The sequence below is a fragment of the Mytilus edulis genome, chromosome 10 (genome assembly GCF_963676685.1).
Source record: "Mytilus edulis chromosome 10, xbMytEdul2.2, whole genome shotgun sequence".
Classification (NCBI taxonomy): Eukaryota; Metazoa; Mollusca; class Bivalvia; order Mytilida; family Mytilidae; genus Mytilus; species Mytilus edulis.
Window position 1 is genome coordinate 28,488,080 of NC_092353.1, and position 15,944 is coordinate 28,504,023.

General features: G+C 29.2%; 1 protein-coding gene across 24 annotated transcripts in view; it reads left to right on the forward strand.

The window, feature by feature from the left end:
* The window catches only part of LOC139490834 (anoctamin-4-like), a 57,628-nt gene that overhangs the window by 6,236 nt on the left and 35,448 nt on the right, over positions 1–15,944 (forward strand). For 3 of the 24 annotated variants that reach the window (XM_071277872.1, XM_071277873.1, XM_071277881.1), the window contains 5 exons: positions 1,896–1,991; positions 3,997–4,064; positions 5,160–5,198; positions 9,501–9,575; positions 11,654–11,719. In XM_071277872.1, the coding sequence (XP_071133973.1) occupies positions 1,896–1,991; positions 3,997–4,064; positions 5,160–5,198; positions 9,501–9,575; positions 11,654–11,719 (344 nt within the window). Of the gene's footprint in view, positions 1–1,895; positions 1,992–3,996; positions 4,065–5,159; positions 5,199–8,059; positions 8,167–9,500; positions 9,576–10,716; positions 10,973–11,653; positions 11,720–13,319; positions 13,393–14,428; positions 14,517–15,317; positions 15,672–15,944 lie in introns of those variants that run through there. The other 21 variants (XM_071277880.1, XM_071277883.1, XM_071277889.1 and 18 more) reach the window with 13 other exon arrangements.

Here is a 15,944-nt window from a genome sequence, read left to right on the forward strand (position 1 = left end):
ACTAAAAATTTTTGTTGTTGTCACTAAATGCCCTAGCTCTAATAAGGTGCATTTTTGTAGTAATTTGCTGTAAATTGAAATTGTCTCAATTTTTGCTTAAAAAAATGTGTTCAAGTTTATCCCTGAATTTGTTAACATCATTGAGATGCAGCTAATGTAAGCACTTTAATTTATGTGTGCATCTGTGTAAGAGTTTTGAGCTAGATTAAAAAATGTATACCAATATAGCTAATTCATGTAATTTGCATAGATTTTAGAGGAATAGGGGACAGGCCGACAGGGCAATAAGTGTTGCCCTTGATTGTCTGTCTTATCATTTCGTCCCTCCATTTCTTTTGAGGGGGGGGACATTTGTGTCTTGGGGGCACATTCTTTTATTTAATAGAATTGCTGTCTTTTATAATTTAGGTGAAAGTTTTATGTCCTGTCTCTAATACAAAATAGATTCTTTGTTTAACAAAAATGAAAGACATATTTATCATAAACAAACAATATCTAATAATTGTAAACTGTAAAAGAACCACATCATGAAACCTGGATTAAGATAAAACTATATTAAGATTCATACTTCCTGAAATTCCAATATTGTTATAAACAGTTTATTCGTTGCCAAAACATTCACATTTTTATCTCTGAACACAACTTAATTTAGATATGTATCAAGTGATTACATGGAAATTTGATAAAACATATCACACATATCAATATACTGAAATCACCTGCTAACACAGATTTACATTTTATTTGAAGTTGTAACAGATAAATTATTTTGTATGCTGAGTGTCAATCAGATTCAATAACACAGTGACAATTCATGGTCTACAACAAAATGAATTGGTTATCAGTAATGTCAGTCTGGTTTTTAGGTCTCAGATTTGTGTATTTGAACAATCGATTGTATTACATGCAAAAATGAAAGGAACTAGATATTGGATGGAATGGATAAAAGCTTGTACAACTTTTCTTCAAATAAATATACTGGATGAAAACCACATAATTGTACTATTTTCACTGAATTAGTACACATTTTTGTTAAGGGGCCAGCTGAAGCACGCCTCCTCACAGTACAGGATTTTCTCGCTGTATTGAAGACCCGTTTGTGCCTTTCAGCTGTTTTCTGTTCTTTGGTCCGATTTTGATTTTTGATACATTCCCCATTTTTGTTCTCAATTTTATTTGATAACTAATACAAAAAAAAATGTACTCCAGTAGTATCTGCCAATTGACGATTTTATTCTGTTTTTACACATCTATTGTAGACTGGTTCTTCAACTGAAAAATCAACTGCTCATGCACATGCAATTCTGTTAGCTCTTCATTGTCAATGAATTTGTATGTCCCTCCTAACGGCAAACACCTAAACAAATGGATCTCTAATAACAGATCTAAAATCAATTATATAATACATGTAATTCCAGTGTCAGAAAAATTACTGATTTGATAGCTAGTCTGATGGAAGATTTTTGTGAATGAAACAAAAATATGTCGGGTATGAGTACAATATTGTACAGTGTTTTTTACAGTATAAATGATAGGAACTTCAAAGTACAAGCATAGTGCATTTATGTAATATGTCACCACCCATTTCATTTATATACATCATATCATATATGTGTACTAATTTTGGAACTTTTGTGGTAAATTGATGTTATGTTGCCTTGATATGCATTGTTTCAAAAACTCCCTTTTGTCCTTATGATCACTATATATTGCAATTTATAATAATTTGTCCTCTGTATAATTTTAGTCAGCATTGTTGCCTTGAGATGTCTAAACCCCAAGATATACTTTAAAAGTTAAAATAAAAAATTCAGAAAAACTTCAATTTGGGGAAACTGAGAGCAAAATTCAGTTAGTTACAATATCTACATGTACCTTATTATTTTTTATTCTAGAGGTGACTCCATCCACTCAACCACTTTATCCAAATCCTCATGACCAGACAGAAGTACCCATGCCACCACCACCACCCATTGGATTTGAAGGTCAAAGTAAGTATATTGTACTTACATCTTCTCTGACATTCATACCAGAAAGATGTCTGTCACCATCAGCAGCCAGGATTGTAAAATACAAGAAGGTCTAGTAGATCTTTCTACTCAAACATTTGAATGAATAAAGTCTATATGAGTCATTTTGTTTACCCCTGAAATTGCAAACTAGTAAATTCCTTCCTTTTTTAACTAATTTGAATTCTAATTTCTTCTGATAATTGAATACGGTGAATGCTTTGGATACTTGAAATTACAAAAGAAATGTATCAATGAGGTCAGAAACACATGAATTTATCATAAAAGCTATTGTTTTTGGTGGATTAGTTTTGAACCAAGGCCTTTCCCCGACATGTTTTTGTCCACATTAACCTCTCTGTATAAGTTGTCTAGAAGAAATATGTATTTTGGGGTTAAGCTTTGACACATACCTAAATATTAATAATGTGCAGTCCCAAAACACACAGAATAAAGTCCTGTTACACTTAAAATACAATTTTGAAGCATACACAATTTAAAAAATAAATGCAGTTTCCTGGCTTTTGGTTGAGATGTTGTCTCTTTGACACATTCCCCATTTCCATTCTCAAATTTAAAGTCTTGCTGTCTACACTCTAATATCAGCAGCTGTACAATAATGTCAGCAGCTTGTCATGTGAAGCCATGAAATGTTTGCAATTCGACATTAAACATACAACAATCAATCGTGTAAATCCTCAATGAACGGTACTATTCCTAACAGTAACAATCTTGTTCATCAACAAAGTGAATAAGTACAAAATTCCTCAGGCATTTTTTTCCTTTGATGACTTTAAACTTAAATGTTCTATTTTTAACTATTTGGGTCTATTGACTAAGGAACTGTAATATTAGGTACATTTAATTGATATGCAGTTGAATCTTTTATATTTTGATTCTGTAAAGTATTTTTTTTGCATCAACTGTACTCATACAGGGTTAATTGCAATGAAAACAAAACATGAAAATTTCTTACGGCTACATATATGTAAATATTTAAAGAAGGTGGATAGATAACAATATATAAGTGATGCCCACGCTAAAATAAACTATTTGACAACATTCCAGTGTTTTATTTCTTTATCTTAAAATGTTTGACATAAAAAATGATTGATTTAAAATACTATCATAATGTCTGTATGTAAATATCTAATTAAAACATATACATGTATATAATATGTCAGGAGGTTATACACTTGGTAAGTACCTAGATTAAATATTCTTATAATCACAATTTAATTTTATAAGTTTGAAAATTATTAAGTACAGAATAAATGTTGGTCAGTATTTTGAAAGTTGTTGATTATTTGACTGACTCTCGTTACATAAGCCAAAGGCAAAGTCTTAATTATTTATTTACTTTTAAAAGCAAAAAGTTCTGCTTTATTTCTTTTCTTTAGACTAAAAGCATATGAATGTTAAAATTTTGATGTTTAATTTAAATATAAAAAATCTGTAAATTATAAACAAACACTCAATATGTTATGAAGATATTTAAAAATATATTTAGAGTAGTATAGAGCATAACGCTTAAGAATTATTTCTATTTATATAGGACAAATTCTGAAATATTGAAGCTGAGGAATTTTTGGCTGATCCCATTTAAGTCAATTTAACCTATATAAAAAAGAAGATGTGGTATGATTGCCAACGAAACATCTCTCCACAAGAGACCAAAATGACACAAAAATGAAAAAAAATAACAAATATAGGTCACTGTACTGCCTTCAACAATGAGCAATGCCTGTATCTTAATTTTGATCATTATTGGCATATTCCCCTTGAAAAACTGATAAAAGTTGAATGTAAGAAATTTACTGCCCTAAAGACCTGCTTCTCTTTTCTCAAAAAATCTTAAGATAAGTTATACTGAAATGACTTTTACTCTTGAAGATTTTTTCATGAAAAGAGAAGTTGAATTTATTTTGTTTCTATTTAAAGTTATGTTAGTTAAAATGATGTTATGGGCATTCTGTTTCTTTTCCAGTGACAGATTCTAATGGACGTAATGGTAATAATAAGGCTGAGGCTGACGATTACAAAGGCAATCAACAGGTAAACTATCAATAAATAATGAATGATAAACAAGCTAGAAGTACTGTAAATTCACAATTTTGCAATGTATATATTATTGCGAAATTTTCGACTGTATATGTGGGTAAAAAAAAAAAAATCCTTTTAAATTTGATAGCATAATTTATATGCAGCTTTTCCTGAAAAATTACAATAATTAGCCCAAATTTTTGTCAATTATTTAACAATCGTAATAATAAATAAATGCAAAAATATCTGAATTTACTGTATTTGTGACCAGAGTTTTTTGGCTTCTTATTTTTCTTAGAAGATATACTTGCTTGTAATATATACTAGATATCTATCATATGTTATTATCACTTGACATGATCTGAACATGATTTTTTTTCTGCTTTTATTAGCATACATATGTGTATGGATTTATATCATTTTCTGCAATGATAATCAATTAAGCAGATGCATTTGTAATGTTATTTTCAATGATGTGGTATGATTGCCAATGAAACAACTATCCGACAGTCCAAATGATGTTCTTTTGCTAACTACATTTGTGTAATTGAAAGAAGATCAAAGTTTACAATATATACCATAGTAAAACCATAAAAAATATATAACAAAACAACAAAACATTTAAACGATATATTACTTTATGTGACATATTTACACCTTTCTTTCTTTATTTTATTTATTTGAACAACATTAATTGAAATATGATTAATGTATAACCAAACCAACACATATAATTTTCACTAAAAAGGAAAATTGAAAATACCAGTGCTCGTGAAAGAATAGATAAATTGCTAAAATAATGGACTATGATGTTAGCACTAAAGGTCCACTTACAGATAAAAAAAAATTACCAGAAATGTCCTCCACCAATATATATGTGTCTTTAGAGGAATTATTTAGCCACCACATAAAAGTGAAAGTATAAACATTCAATTAAGTTCAGGAGCCCCCATTTTATAACACCTATATTGCACTTTTCTTTGCTTTTTTTTTTTTAAAACGTATAAAAAAATTACACAATAAAAATTATATCAAGCACTATATATTAAGAAGTATGTATAAACAGAAACTTTTTTTATGACATTTATTTTAAAACATGCTATTCAGAAAATACCACTAGATCTAGGACCAGTAAATGAGGAAGAGGTCAGTAGGCCCGCTGCATTAAATATTGTTATACTGCATAGCTTCATCAAATAATATCACTTCATTTGAATATGTTGATCACAAAATGTAATATAATATGAAGAGGGTGAAATGAGTTAATATATAATAATTGTATAAAATCCTTACAAGTGCTTTCTGTATTTATATTGTCTTATATTATGCTTTGCGTTAATGCAATTGCATGATTGTGATACCAGATATACCTGGGTTATTTGTGTATTCATGCCTGATCATTGATAAAAAAAAATATTGTAAAATGTTGTAAATTTCTTTTCTACTAAAGTGTATTTACAGCTTATTTTATAAATTTACTGATTTCAATACGAGACTGTCCTATAGATACTGAAGAAAGAGATTGATGGGTTCTTATACAAATCAATATCCAATTATATCTCTGAAAATTGTGAGTTTACTGCGTTCAGTAGAATGAAGATGTTTAAAATCTTCAGTTTTGAAGGAATGGATCTTTTGTGAAATAATAATCTAATGAGTCAATGGAACTAAATGCAGTTCAACAATTTTAACTGTGAAGCCAAATTATTTGTTACATTTATCATAGAAAATATGTTTTAATGAGAAAACTAATGACCTACGATATCAAAACAATTTTCAAAAACAAATATGACATATGTGAAACAATAGCAACCACTGAAGTTGAACTACAGGCTCTTGTCTTCGGACAGGCACATGAATGATGTGGTGGGGCTGAACATATTTGTGAGCGCTCAACCCTCCCCTAATCTGGGATAGCAGTGTTGCTTATCGAAAATAATCCTAATCTTGAAAAAACTAACTACTCCACCCTAGAAGATCACACTTTTGTAGTTATAGTACAGTAGACTTGAGTTTTATTTTTCCTTCATAGATAATATGTGACAAGAATTTTAAGTGACAGAAAAAAAAAGGAGGTATTATTCGATTAAATTGATACTCTGTTCCTCTTTGCATGGAAATTCTCTCCTCTGTTTTTCAGTGAATGAAGGAAAGAATTTCAAAAGAAAATTCTGATATTTCTTTCTTGTCTTACTGGCTTGTATGAATATACAGAGTTTCTGTTACAATATGTTTATCTTTATGGAAATTTTTTCTGGATACTCTGACAGAAAAAAAATCAATAAACACAATAATGTAATATCAGGAACACTAAAATGCTTTAAATGGTAGAAATTATTGGCTTCCAATATCCATATTAAAATAAAGCTTTACTAATATGTGTACTGGGATTTTTATTGTAATGGCTGGGTTATATGTATGTAAATGCTTTATCGACTGTATCCAGAATAAAGCACAGGGTTGTTTACATGTGCCCATTTGGAATCACTTGATTGCTCACACATGTAAATTTACACTAAAATTTATATATATGAGTTTTAATTCAGTATTCTTGGTTCATTCAACACCAAATAAAACGATGTTAGTGAGAGATAAATATCTTTCTTTTGTGCATTTGTTATGGTTTAAAAGTAGGGTATCTTCTTTGTTATTCAAGGTCGTTTGATTGAACTGCATACAGTCATTTTATTGCAATGTTTACACTGTCAATTCTTTTTCATACACTCATTATTACTTTTGCATGTCAGAGCAATTGTTCTTAAAATCTGGATGCATAACTGATAAATTTTATCAGGTTTGTTTGCATTTTACAGCAAAAAAAGATTGCTTAAATTATGTTATTGAAACAACAAAACAGTGCTTTTAAAGTTGGATGGCAGACAAGAAGGGAAGAGAGAGAAATAATATACAAAATAATGGTCAAAATGATTTAAAGCACAAATAAGAGAAGAACAATAGAAAATTTTAGGAACTTTGAAAATTAGTTCAAACGATAAAGGAACTACAATAGATTACAAATGTAGTATTTGCTAGAAGAGGAAATGTTTTAAAAATTTAAAGAAATGGAGCGAAAGTAAGAAATGTGAAAATATGGGAGTAGTAAAATCATCATCGGACACAAAAATTATGAGTTTGAGGATTGCATGCATCTGCGTCAAATGGTATTCATACCTCTCTTTTTAATTTTTTATTAAATAAATGATGTGATGTCACTAAGATTAGTACTCAAAATTTCAAGGGTAATCATCATAGTAATGTGTTCACTCCTTTCTACATGGTATCAATTGAATTAATAGTGATAATTGTTTTTTTAGGCCTGTTGTTTTTTTGGTATTTAATTTTATTTGAAAGTAAATATGGTATTAAAAAAGAATGAATTGTTGTTCATTATTCTTTAAAACAAATACATAGTCATGGATCATTTCCTTTGTCAGCTTATCCATTCATTCCATACTTATTAATAACAATGTCATTGCAATTGTGATCAATTTCTGAGATTTTGTTTCCTTTCCTTCAAGTCCATTATTAAGACTGTGATAGATTTTTCTGTACAAATGCTGTATCCTATAGAGAAAAAAAAACATGTTGTAATTGACAGTGAGTTTTATTACTACCCATACATTACTGTATATCTGTCAACATTGATTGTATATTTACTATGAATAATACACATTTACTGTCAAATCATCTCACTGTTACTTGTAAAATATCACAAACCTTTACTAACATTATTACCTAACGTACCATGCATCTAATATTCATCATCATAATTCATATTTAAAAATTTACAGTGCATCTAATATTCTTCCACATTATTCATTTTTTTAAAGGTTTTTAAAGATGTGCCTTGCATCTTATATTCTTCATCAATATTCATTTATTTAAAGATTTTTAAAGATTTATAAATTGAATGTATCCTATAGCTATGCTCAGGAAAAGATTTACATTTATATGTATATATTAGAGGTAATCTGTTTTGATAAATAGGAAATCAATTTTGATTTTTCACATCTTGTGTGTGACATAAACACCTTCTACTTTGACATGTGAAATGAACTGAAAGTTGACCTTTATGATACATATTTTTGACAAGAATTTTACCTGAATGATGCAGGTAAATGTATATTTTTTAATCAAATTTTTTTTTCTTCTTCATTTTTTGAAGTTCAATCTTTTAACTAGAAGTTTTTCATTGTAATTTAAAATAAACCAGAAAGACAAGATAAAAGTATTCAAAACCACAAATATTAAGATATACACCCTTTTCTAATGGAATTGAATAATGTACATATATGTACGTGTAGGTGGTAGGTTTAAATCATTCATTTCAGAGACATATATATATTTCATGTTTACTTTGCCGATTTAGACTTTTGATCTCATTTAACCCTATGGTTATTTTGATTGCATAAAATATTGACCTTAATAATGCTAATTATGTTTCCATAATAGCCTTAAAATTTTAACAAACAATGCATTTTTTATGTGAACATCTCCAATAAAAAAATGTCTGCTGTGAAATATTTTAAACCAAAGGTAGGCCATCAGATTTATTTTTTAATGTACTTTAAGGTATTTGGTTGCTTTGTTTCACCCTTTTTTTTTATATGGGTTCAATTTCTTTTTCTTCATATTTTGATTTAAAAGAAAACACTTGATTATTGTCTTAATTATGTACACTCAAGAGGGTTCAATTATACCAGATTTTAAAAGAGGAAACATTGCTATGGACTCGGAAAATAGTCTATTTGATATTTTATTGAAATAATGAACAAGCAATAGAATGCATCTGCAAAATGCATGCAGCATTCATTAAAGATAAAACAAGGATATGTGATTAGATTGACAATGAGAAAACAATCTACCAAAAGTCAAGGACATAAGCAACAAGGATGTCACTGTATATATAAAGATAAAGTTATGTATTCAATCATAAGATAAGAGCACTGGAATGAACTTTTATTGATAAAAAAAATCCTATCTTAAAAAATGTAGGCATCAGTTAAAAATTAATCAGACTTCATTTATAAATAGCAGCAGAAAAGATTTATCTTGACAGAATAACTGAATTCTCAAATATTCTTTTGAATTTTCATTCTTTCTGGTCTTTTAAAATGAAGTCTGGAAGTTAATCAATCAAATGTTCACCCCTATTTTCTATTAGAAGAAATTTTAAGTTCCCAATGAATAAACTACACAGAGAACTATAGCTATTTATTTAATGGGATAATAGAACTGACAAAAGTTTTAATATATTGACCAATAGGAGATGAATCTGTGGAAAAGTTTCATTGTTTCCCATTAAATGAATTTTAAGTATCCCATCTTATGCATTAATAAAAATAGAAAGAAAAAAAACTACAAGCAACAAATTTGTAAAAGAATGTTGCAATATGCTAGACATCTATTTGTGTCCACACTAATTTTGCTTTGCTTTACTGTCAGCAGAATTTGACAACAAATGAACCAACTCATTATGGAGCAGTTGATGACAAAGTTGTACTGTTAACAGAAGACTCAACGGTATAATTTGCATGTAAAACACAACCCAGCTTTTCTACATCATTTAGACTAATGTCACTTACTTTTCATCTCTACAAATATCTTCTTTTTATTTAATTGGGGACTAGTTTATTTTCTTTTCAAATTTTTCTTTAGATATACCTAATAGATCGATTTGAAATACCACTAAACTTTTTCAGTCTCACAAAAAGTTTTCCAGTACTTGTTTCACGTGTCTTTATCAGAAAACACTTTTTTTTCTGTTTTACTCACGTTTTATATCGTTGGTGACTCTGTAGTTGATCAAATTATTTACAGGTAAAACATCATCCTTATCGGAATTTTTCCTATGACTTTAAATTAACTGGATTAATGGGTGCTTTATACAAGTATGCTACTCTTGAGTATTGCTTAAAGGTACAAATTCAGGTTTTTGTAATGTACATGTATATTGCATGGGGAATTCGCTTATCTTGTATAGATAATACATTTGAGTGCATATTAATACATGTAATATGTATGATATATGAATATATTATCTGGTATAAAAGTCTCTGAATCTTATATAGTTATATATTAATTTAGCATAATATTTATAAATACATGTATTTCTGTATGAAATGACAAGCTGCATTCATCAGAAGATGTATTTTATAAAGCAGACATTTTGTTGTGAATTCGAAGGCTTCAGTACATTATAAATACATTGCTTGTGCCTTTACCACTTTGCTTTTTATGCTGTTCAGGTTTAGTTTGGTCATGCAGCATACAGCAGCAGCCAGCACTACACATACTTCAAGGAATCTGCATGGAATTAGCTACAATAAAAGTTAGGATTTCACCTAGATTAAATCTATATCTGATTCCCAACTGATGTGACCCCTTTATCCCCATTTAACTCCAACAATACTCTCTAGAAGTGCTCTTAGAGGCAGCCTCCAAAGCTCATAACAGCAGCTTTCAAGTGGTAGTTTTAATGTGTTGAAAATAGATCCATGTGATTGTTTATTTTTCTGAGTGGTATTGTTTCCACTGATAACCATTTATCATCACTTGAAGGTTTGGGTGCTGGTTCATTGTTCTGGGGGGAAACTTTCGATTGTTGATTCATTGTTGTGTCAGAAACCTAAGTTTTGATTTATTGTCCTGAGTTGAAACTTTTGAGTGTTGAGTAATTGTTCAGATTGGAAGTGGTGATTCAGTGTTCAGCAAGATCTTTTTAAGGGGAGTGTTTGTAATCATTGCAGGTTCTGATTGGACACACAATTGAGTTGAATTGACTTGTGACCTATTTTTGAAATTCTTGATAAATAAAAAAGATCTTACAAAAAATATAAGATTCGACAAAAATAATTCAAATGTTATGATCAAATGTTTTTCATTTGGGTACTAAATTTCACAATATGATGGATGGTATGGTAAGAAAATTTCATATCATTGTTTTACAAATTTATGGAATATATCTATCAAAACAAATGCATTCAGGGGAGCTAACCTATATGCCAATAAAAATCACATTCTAATTGTGAAGGACCTGGAAATTGAATTTTGCAACCTTTTCCCTTCTAATTTCTAAATACTGATTCTTTTTTTACAATCATTGCTTGGTTACTTCCATGGTTAGATAGAATTGATTTCTGTCACCTATTTATATAAGGTTGGACTCCATTTAATAAACATGGATTTTTTTCTTTTACTTACTTGATTCGCATAGAATTTTTTCAATAAAAAAATACCATCAGGTTAAAAGTATTAATGCATTGCGGAAACAAATATTTCATCAATGAAATTCCAGTCAGATATTCACATGAATATCCTTTTTATATTAGATACAATTTTTTTAAAGTCTGAAAAAGTTTGTTCCTAGGTTATACCTTTCAACTGAGGCACTACACAGGTGTCGAAACGCGTCATTATGGGGTAAAGGGGGTGGCGTCAGAAGGCGTCATTATGGAGGAAAGGGTTAATAATTTAAATTTGATTAGTTTTTCAGGTTTAAATGTTGACAAGCATGTCTATTGAAAGGCTATTTTTCTTTTCAGTTGAATTGGTTAATATTTTTTCATTTGATTAAAACTTCTTCTTTACTATGTTGACAGAAATTGAATGTAACTGAAGATGATAATGAAGATTCCTCACTTATACAATCAAAAAGTCCAAAGAAGGTGAAATTGAAAGTAGCATGCACAAAGTGAAAGTAGAAAGCTTGCCATTAAATGTTGTATGTTCTGGTTGGTCGTATATATAATCATACTAACATATTTACTCAAAATTGTGTTAAAAATTAAGATAAAAAAGAGTACTTGGCCATCAGTTTCAGCTCATGCTTTTGATAGTTTCTCTTTTTTATTTTTCTTCTTTTAATCTATTATATTTTATTTGATAAGTAATATTTTCAAGACATTTCTTTGTAAAAATGACAGAGCAACCTTTAGATAGATTTAAAAGTTTTGTTTCATCTACTGAGTAATTTTTTTTTGCCAAACTATTTATACTTTCCTGCTTGTAGAAAGTATTCTATGTGTATTTAGAAAAATAATAGGGTTCCTTGCTTCTTTATATGATCCCCCCCCCCCCCCCCCCATACCTTGATTTCTGTTTTCCTGTAAACCACATGTCTTCAAAGTCCTTCTTCATACTCAAGTACAGTTGTTATCTGTTAACATTTATGATGGTGATGATGATGTCAAAAATAAATTCATAGAAGAATCAAGTCTATGATATGGTGAACTTTAGATGTTAATTTCTTTATCATTTGGGAGCTGGTTGAGTGTTGTCTCATTGGCAATTATACAACGTCTACTTATTTTTTTATACATGTATATTTTATGTCCATATGACAAACTTTTCATTAAACAGCTTTTTATGCTTTATCCTAAAAAGCATCTGCCATCATCACCTCCATTAACAATATAATTTAAACCCTCACATTTTCTCAAATAAGCATATGTAAACAGAACTACTATCCCATCATATAAAGATTTAGGTATCTTATTTAATATGTGCATTTAAGATCCATTGAAGTTATACTATTGATGTTTTTGAAATGACACATGTTATCTTATTGAATGCACTTTGTTAAGTGGAGTAAATAAATGGTATGCATCTGGTTTGAATTTGTCATGAGAATTGCCGTTGCTTATCATAAAGGTTGCTGTGAAATGGGCCTTTTGCTTTGCCTAAGGGTTGCTGTATATGCCATTATACCTTTTGTAATCTACATCAAACTAACTCACATCAACATGCTATTTATCTATTTCAATGACATTTAGTTTATTTTACAATTCATTTCTGTTTGTAGATGAAACATTTTTTATTTGAAAGAAAAAACCCAAACATTTTCAGTGATTTAGAAGAAATTTGAGAAACTTTAATTTTCAGAGAATGGTACATTGTTTGAGATTGCAGTTTTCCCCTTTTTGGTTGTGAAGAGTATTTTAGCAATAATCAGTAATTTAGTAATAGTCTGGAGCAAGTTTATACATTTATGTAGGGACATTTGGTTAAGTTTTATAGAAGAAATTATTGTTTTCTACCCAAAAGACACCCATTGAGCAACACAGGAATAAAATAAACATCTAGGGGTTACAGTTAAATGTGTTGTTGGTAAGCTGTCTTATTGACATTTCATCAAATACCTGTCCACATGTTATATGATGCAAACAAAATATGCTAAAAAGCAAATTTTAAAGATGGATGTTTGTTACTTTATATAACTAAATAGTGATTATTTACTTAAAGAAATGTGCAAGGAAACAGTAATTTCCTGTATACATACAAACAACTGTACTTATATATACACAGTTTAATAATGAGCACATATATACCATTTACCAAGGTAGGACTGTTAGTAATCTTTCTAGAAATTGTTGTTCACTGAGAATAAGAAATCTTCAAATTTATTATTTTAACAGGTGTCTTTCTTCTATGTATTTGAAAATGAAGATTTAAAAGGAGTCAAAATTAAAGAAGGTTACTTTGATTAAGGAGGAATGAAGGATAACAAAATTTGTTTACTGCTACTTTTGATTCAGGGTTAAGATGGCATTCATTGCCATCCTATGCAATTTTATCAAAACAAATTGGTTTGTGAAAAAGAAAGTATTAGTGTTGGCCAAAAGTAGAGGCTAATAGGATTATTTACCATTTATGATAGTAATATTTTATTATTTTCCTTTGTAAACTTACATACAATTATAATGGGGGTTTTGAAATGATTGAATAGAGAATAAGAAACTGTTTAAAGCAATGTGTCAAAGAGACAACAACCCAACATAGTGCAAAAAACAGCCCAAGGCCACCATTTTTACTTGGGCTTTAGTTTTCAGGTTACCATATCAGATTACTTTAAATTTTTCACAAATTTTAAATCCTGAAGAATCATTTCAAATAAGCTCAGAGGTCTTCAAATGCACTTTAATTATCCACACTGTAAAATCCAGTTCTATATTTTTGTTCTATCCTACCACCAAACCTCTGTACTTAAACAGCATTAATTTTTAAGCTCTGGTACAGATGGCTGAATTTGCAATAGTTGTTTTATGATGTTCAAATCTTGTAAAATTAATTTTGAATATGCAAACTAAGATATAAAAAACTGAGGAAAAACCACCAAATGGCTTTCTTTAATAAAATGAATAAAAAAGACCATAAATCAGTCATGCTACTAGAAACCCAGTTAACTTTTGTTAATAAATGCTGATCTAAGGAGAGAAATAGGGGGAGGGGAGGGGGGGGGGTGGGGGGGGAGTTTCACCTAAAAATACTTTAGATATATTTTTTTTTATCTTTAGTCAATAAGTAATTAGTTTACTATTGTTTCTTACCACAGTACATGTATAACATGTATATAAATAACCCTTAAATCATATCCTCTGTTATGTATCATTTGTTCAACATCCTTTTCCCAAAATGGATGAATTTTTACAATTTTACGAAAAAAATGACTGTCACAATGAAAAGGTTGGTGAATTTTAATGAATAAAAATTGAGTGTTAAAAAACAAAATAGAAATAAAGCTTTATGATTCTTTGTAAATGGTAATATAGTTATTATGTTTCCTAGGTACTTTTATATAGTGTATTTAAAAAAAATGGATCAAATTAATGTATAAGATGTCTGGAAAGATCCCATGTAAAATTGGGATCAGTGATTGTAATTATCATAGCTAAACTTTTAGTGAATTTCTCAACTGGACAGAAGCTTGAAAAGAAACAAACCCTGCACTGGGCCCTTAGACCTTTTTATTGGAAAAATTTGTTGATTAATTAGGGAATCACTGAAGAATGACTGGAGTTAAGGCCCTTCTGAGGCACCAATCGACCAACCACCCTCCCCCTTTACCTGCAAAGGAGGAAAATGAGAAATGATAAAAAAAAAAAAAAAAAAATGTAAAAAGAGTAATTTAAAATTATTCATCTGTATTAGAATAATCAATATTTGAAAAGCCCCAAGAGAGCACATTGCAACAGAATATCCAAAATTAGTTTCAATAATACAATTGAAAAAATTTGATAAATTGAACATATAGATAAAATGGTGTCAACATCTGTGTTTACATACCAAGTGGTCCCACCATGAAATTGTAAAAAAAAATAAAAACTACTTCAAATGGTAGAAACTTTTTAAAAGAATTTCAAAGTGTGATGTCCCTTTCAAACAAAAGTCAGGTACTGAGGAAATAATTCAAAGTAAGTTATAAGTTATGCTCTTAAGTCAATACAAAGTAATTATGTCCTAACATGGAGTACACCCTTTTAATCTACTTAACTTCTGAAACTAGTCACAAAATATCATCTAGTTTTCATTTCTAATTTCATTAGTAAATGTCACTGAATGACAAAGTACTTGTAGTTTCATTAGAAATATGGACTGTGTTGAAAATTTAATGATTGAAGATTTGATCAAAAATAAGGAAATACATGAATAAAGAATTCATTTATTTATGGAATATGATATTTGAAAGTGATTTTGAAATAGGATTGCACAATTTCTGTTTTGGAATACATCTGATGCATATGCATGTGCTTTTGAGTTTAAATTAAATAATTCTGGTTCTTACAGAAAAGAATGAAAGTTCAAAATGATTCTTATTTTCTTGAAAAATTGGAACTAAAGGTAGGTTAAAGACTTATGAAATGCGTTCATTTGAAAATTTTGGTCATTTTTTAAAGTTTGATTACCACACCAATCTTTAAGATCTATAAAAATTAATCACAATTTCAATGATGTTATGATTAATTTTTATTTGACAGGAAATAGTTTTTCTGAACTATCATTTTTTCAGGAAGTATTACTACAGCTTTTAAGTTTTATACTTCCCTTAACTATTAGCTTGGTAACTAAATATATATGTGATATGGTTGATAACTTGATAATAATGCTACTCCG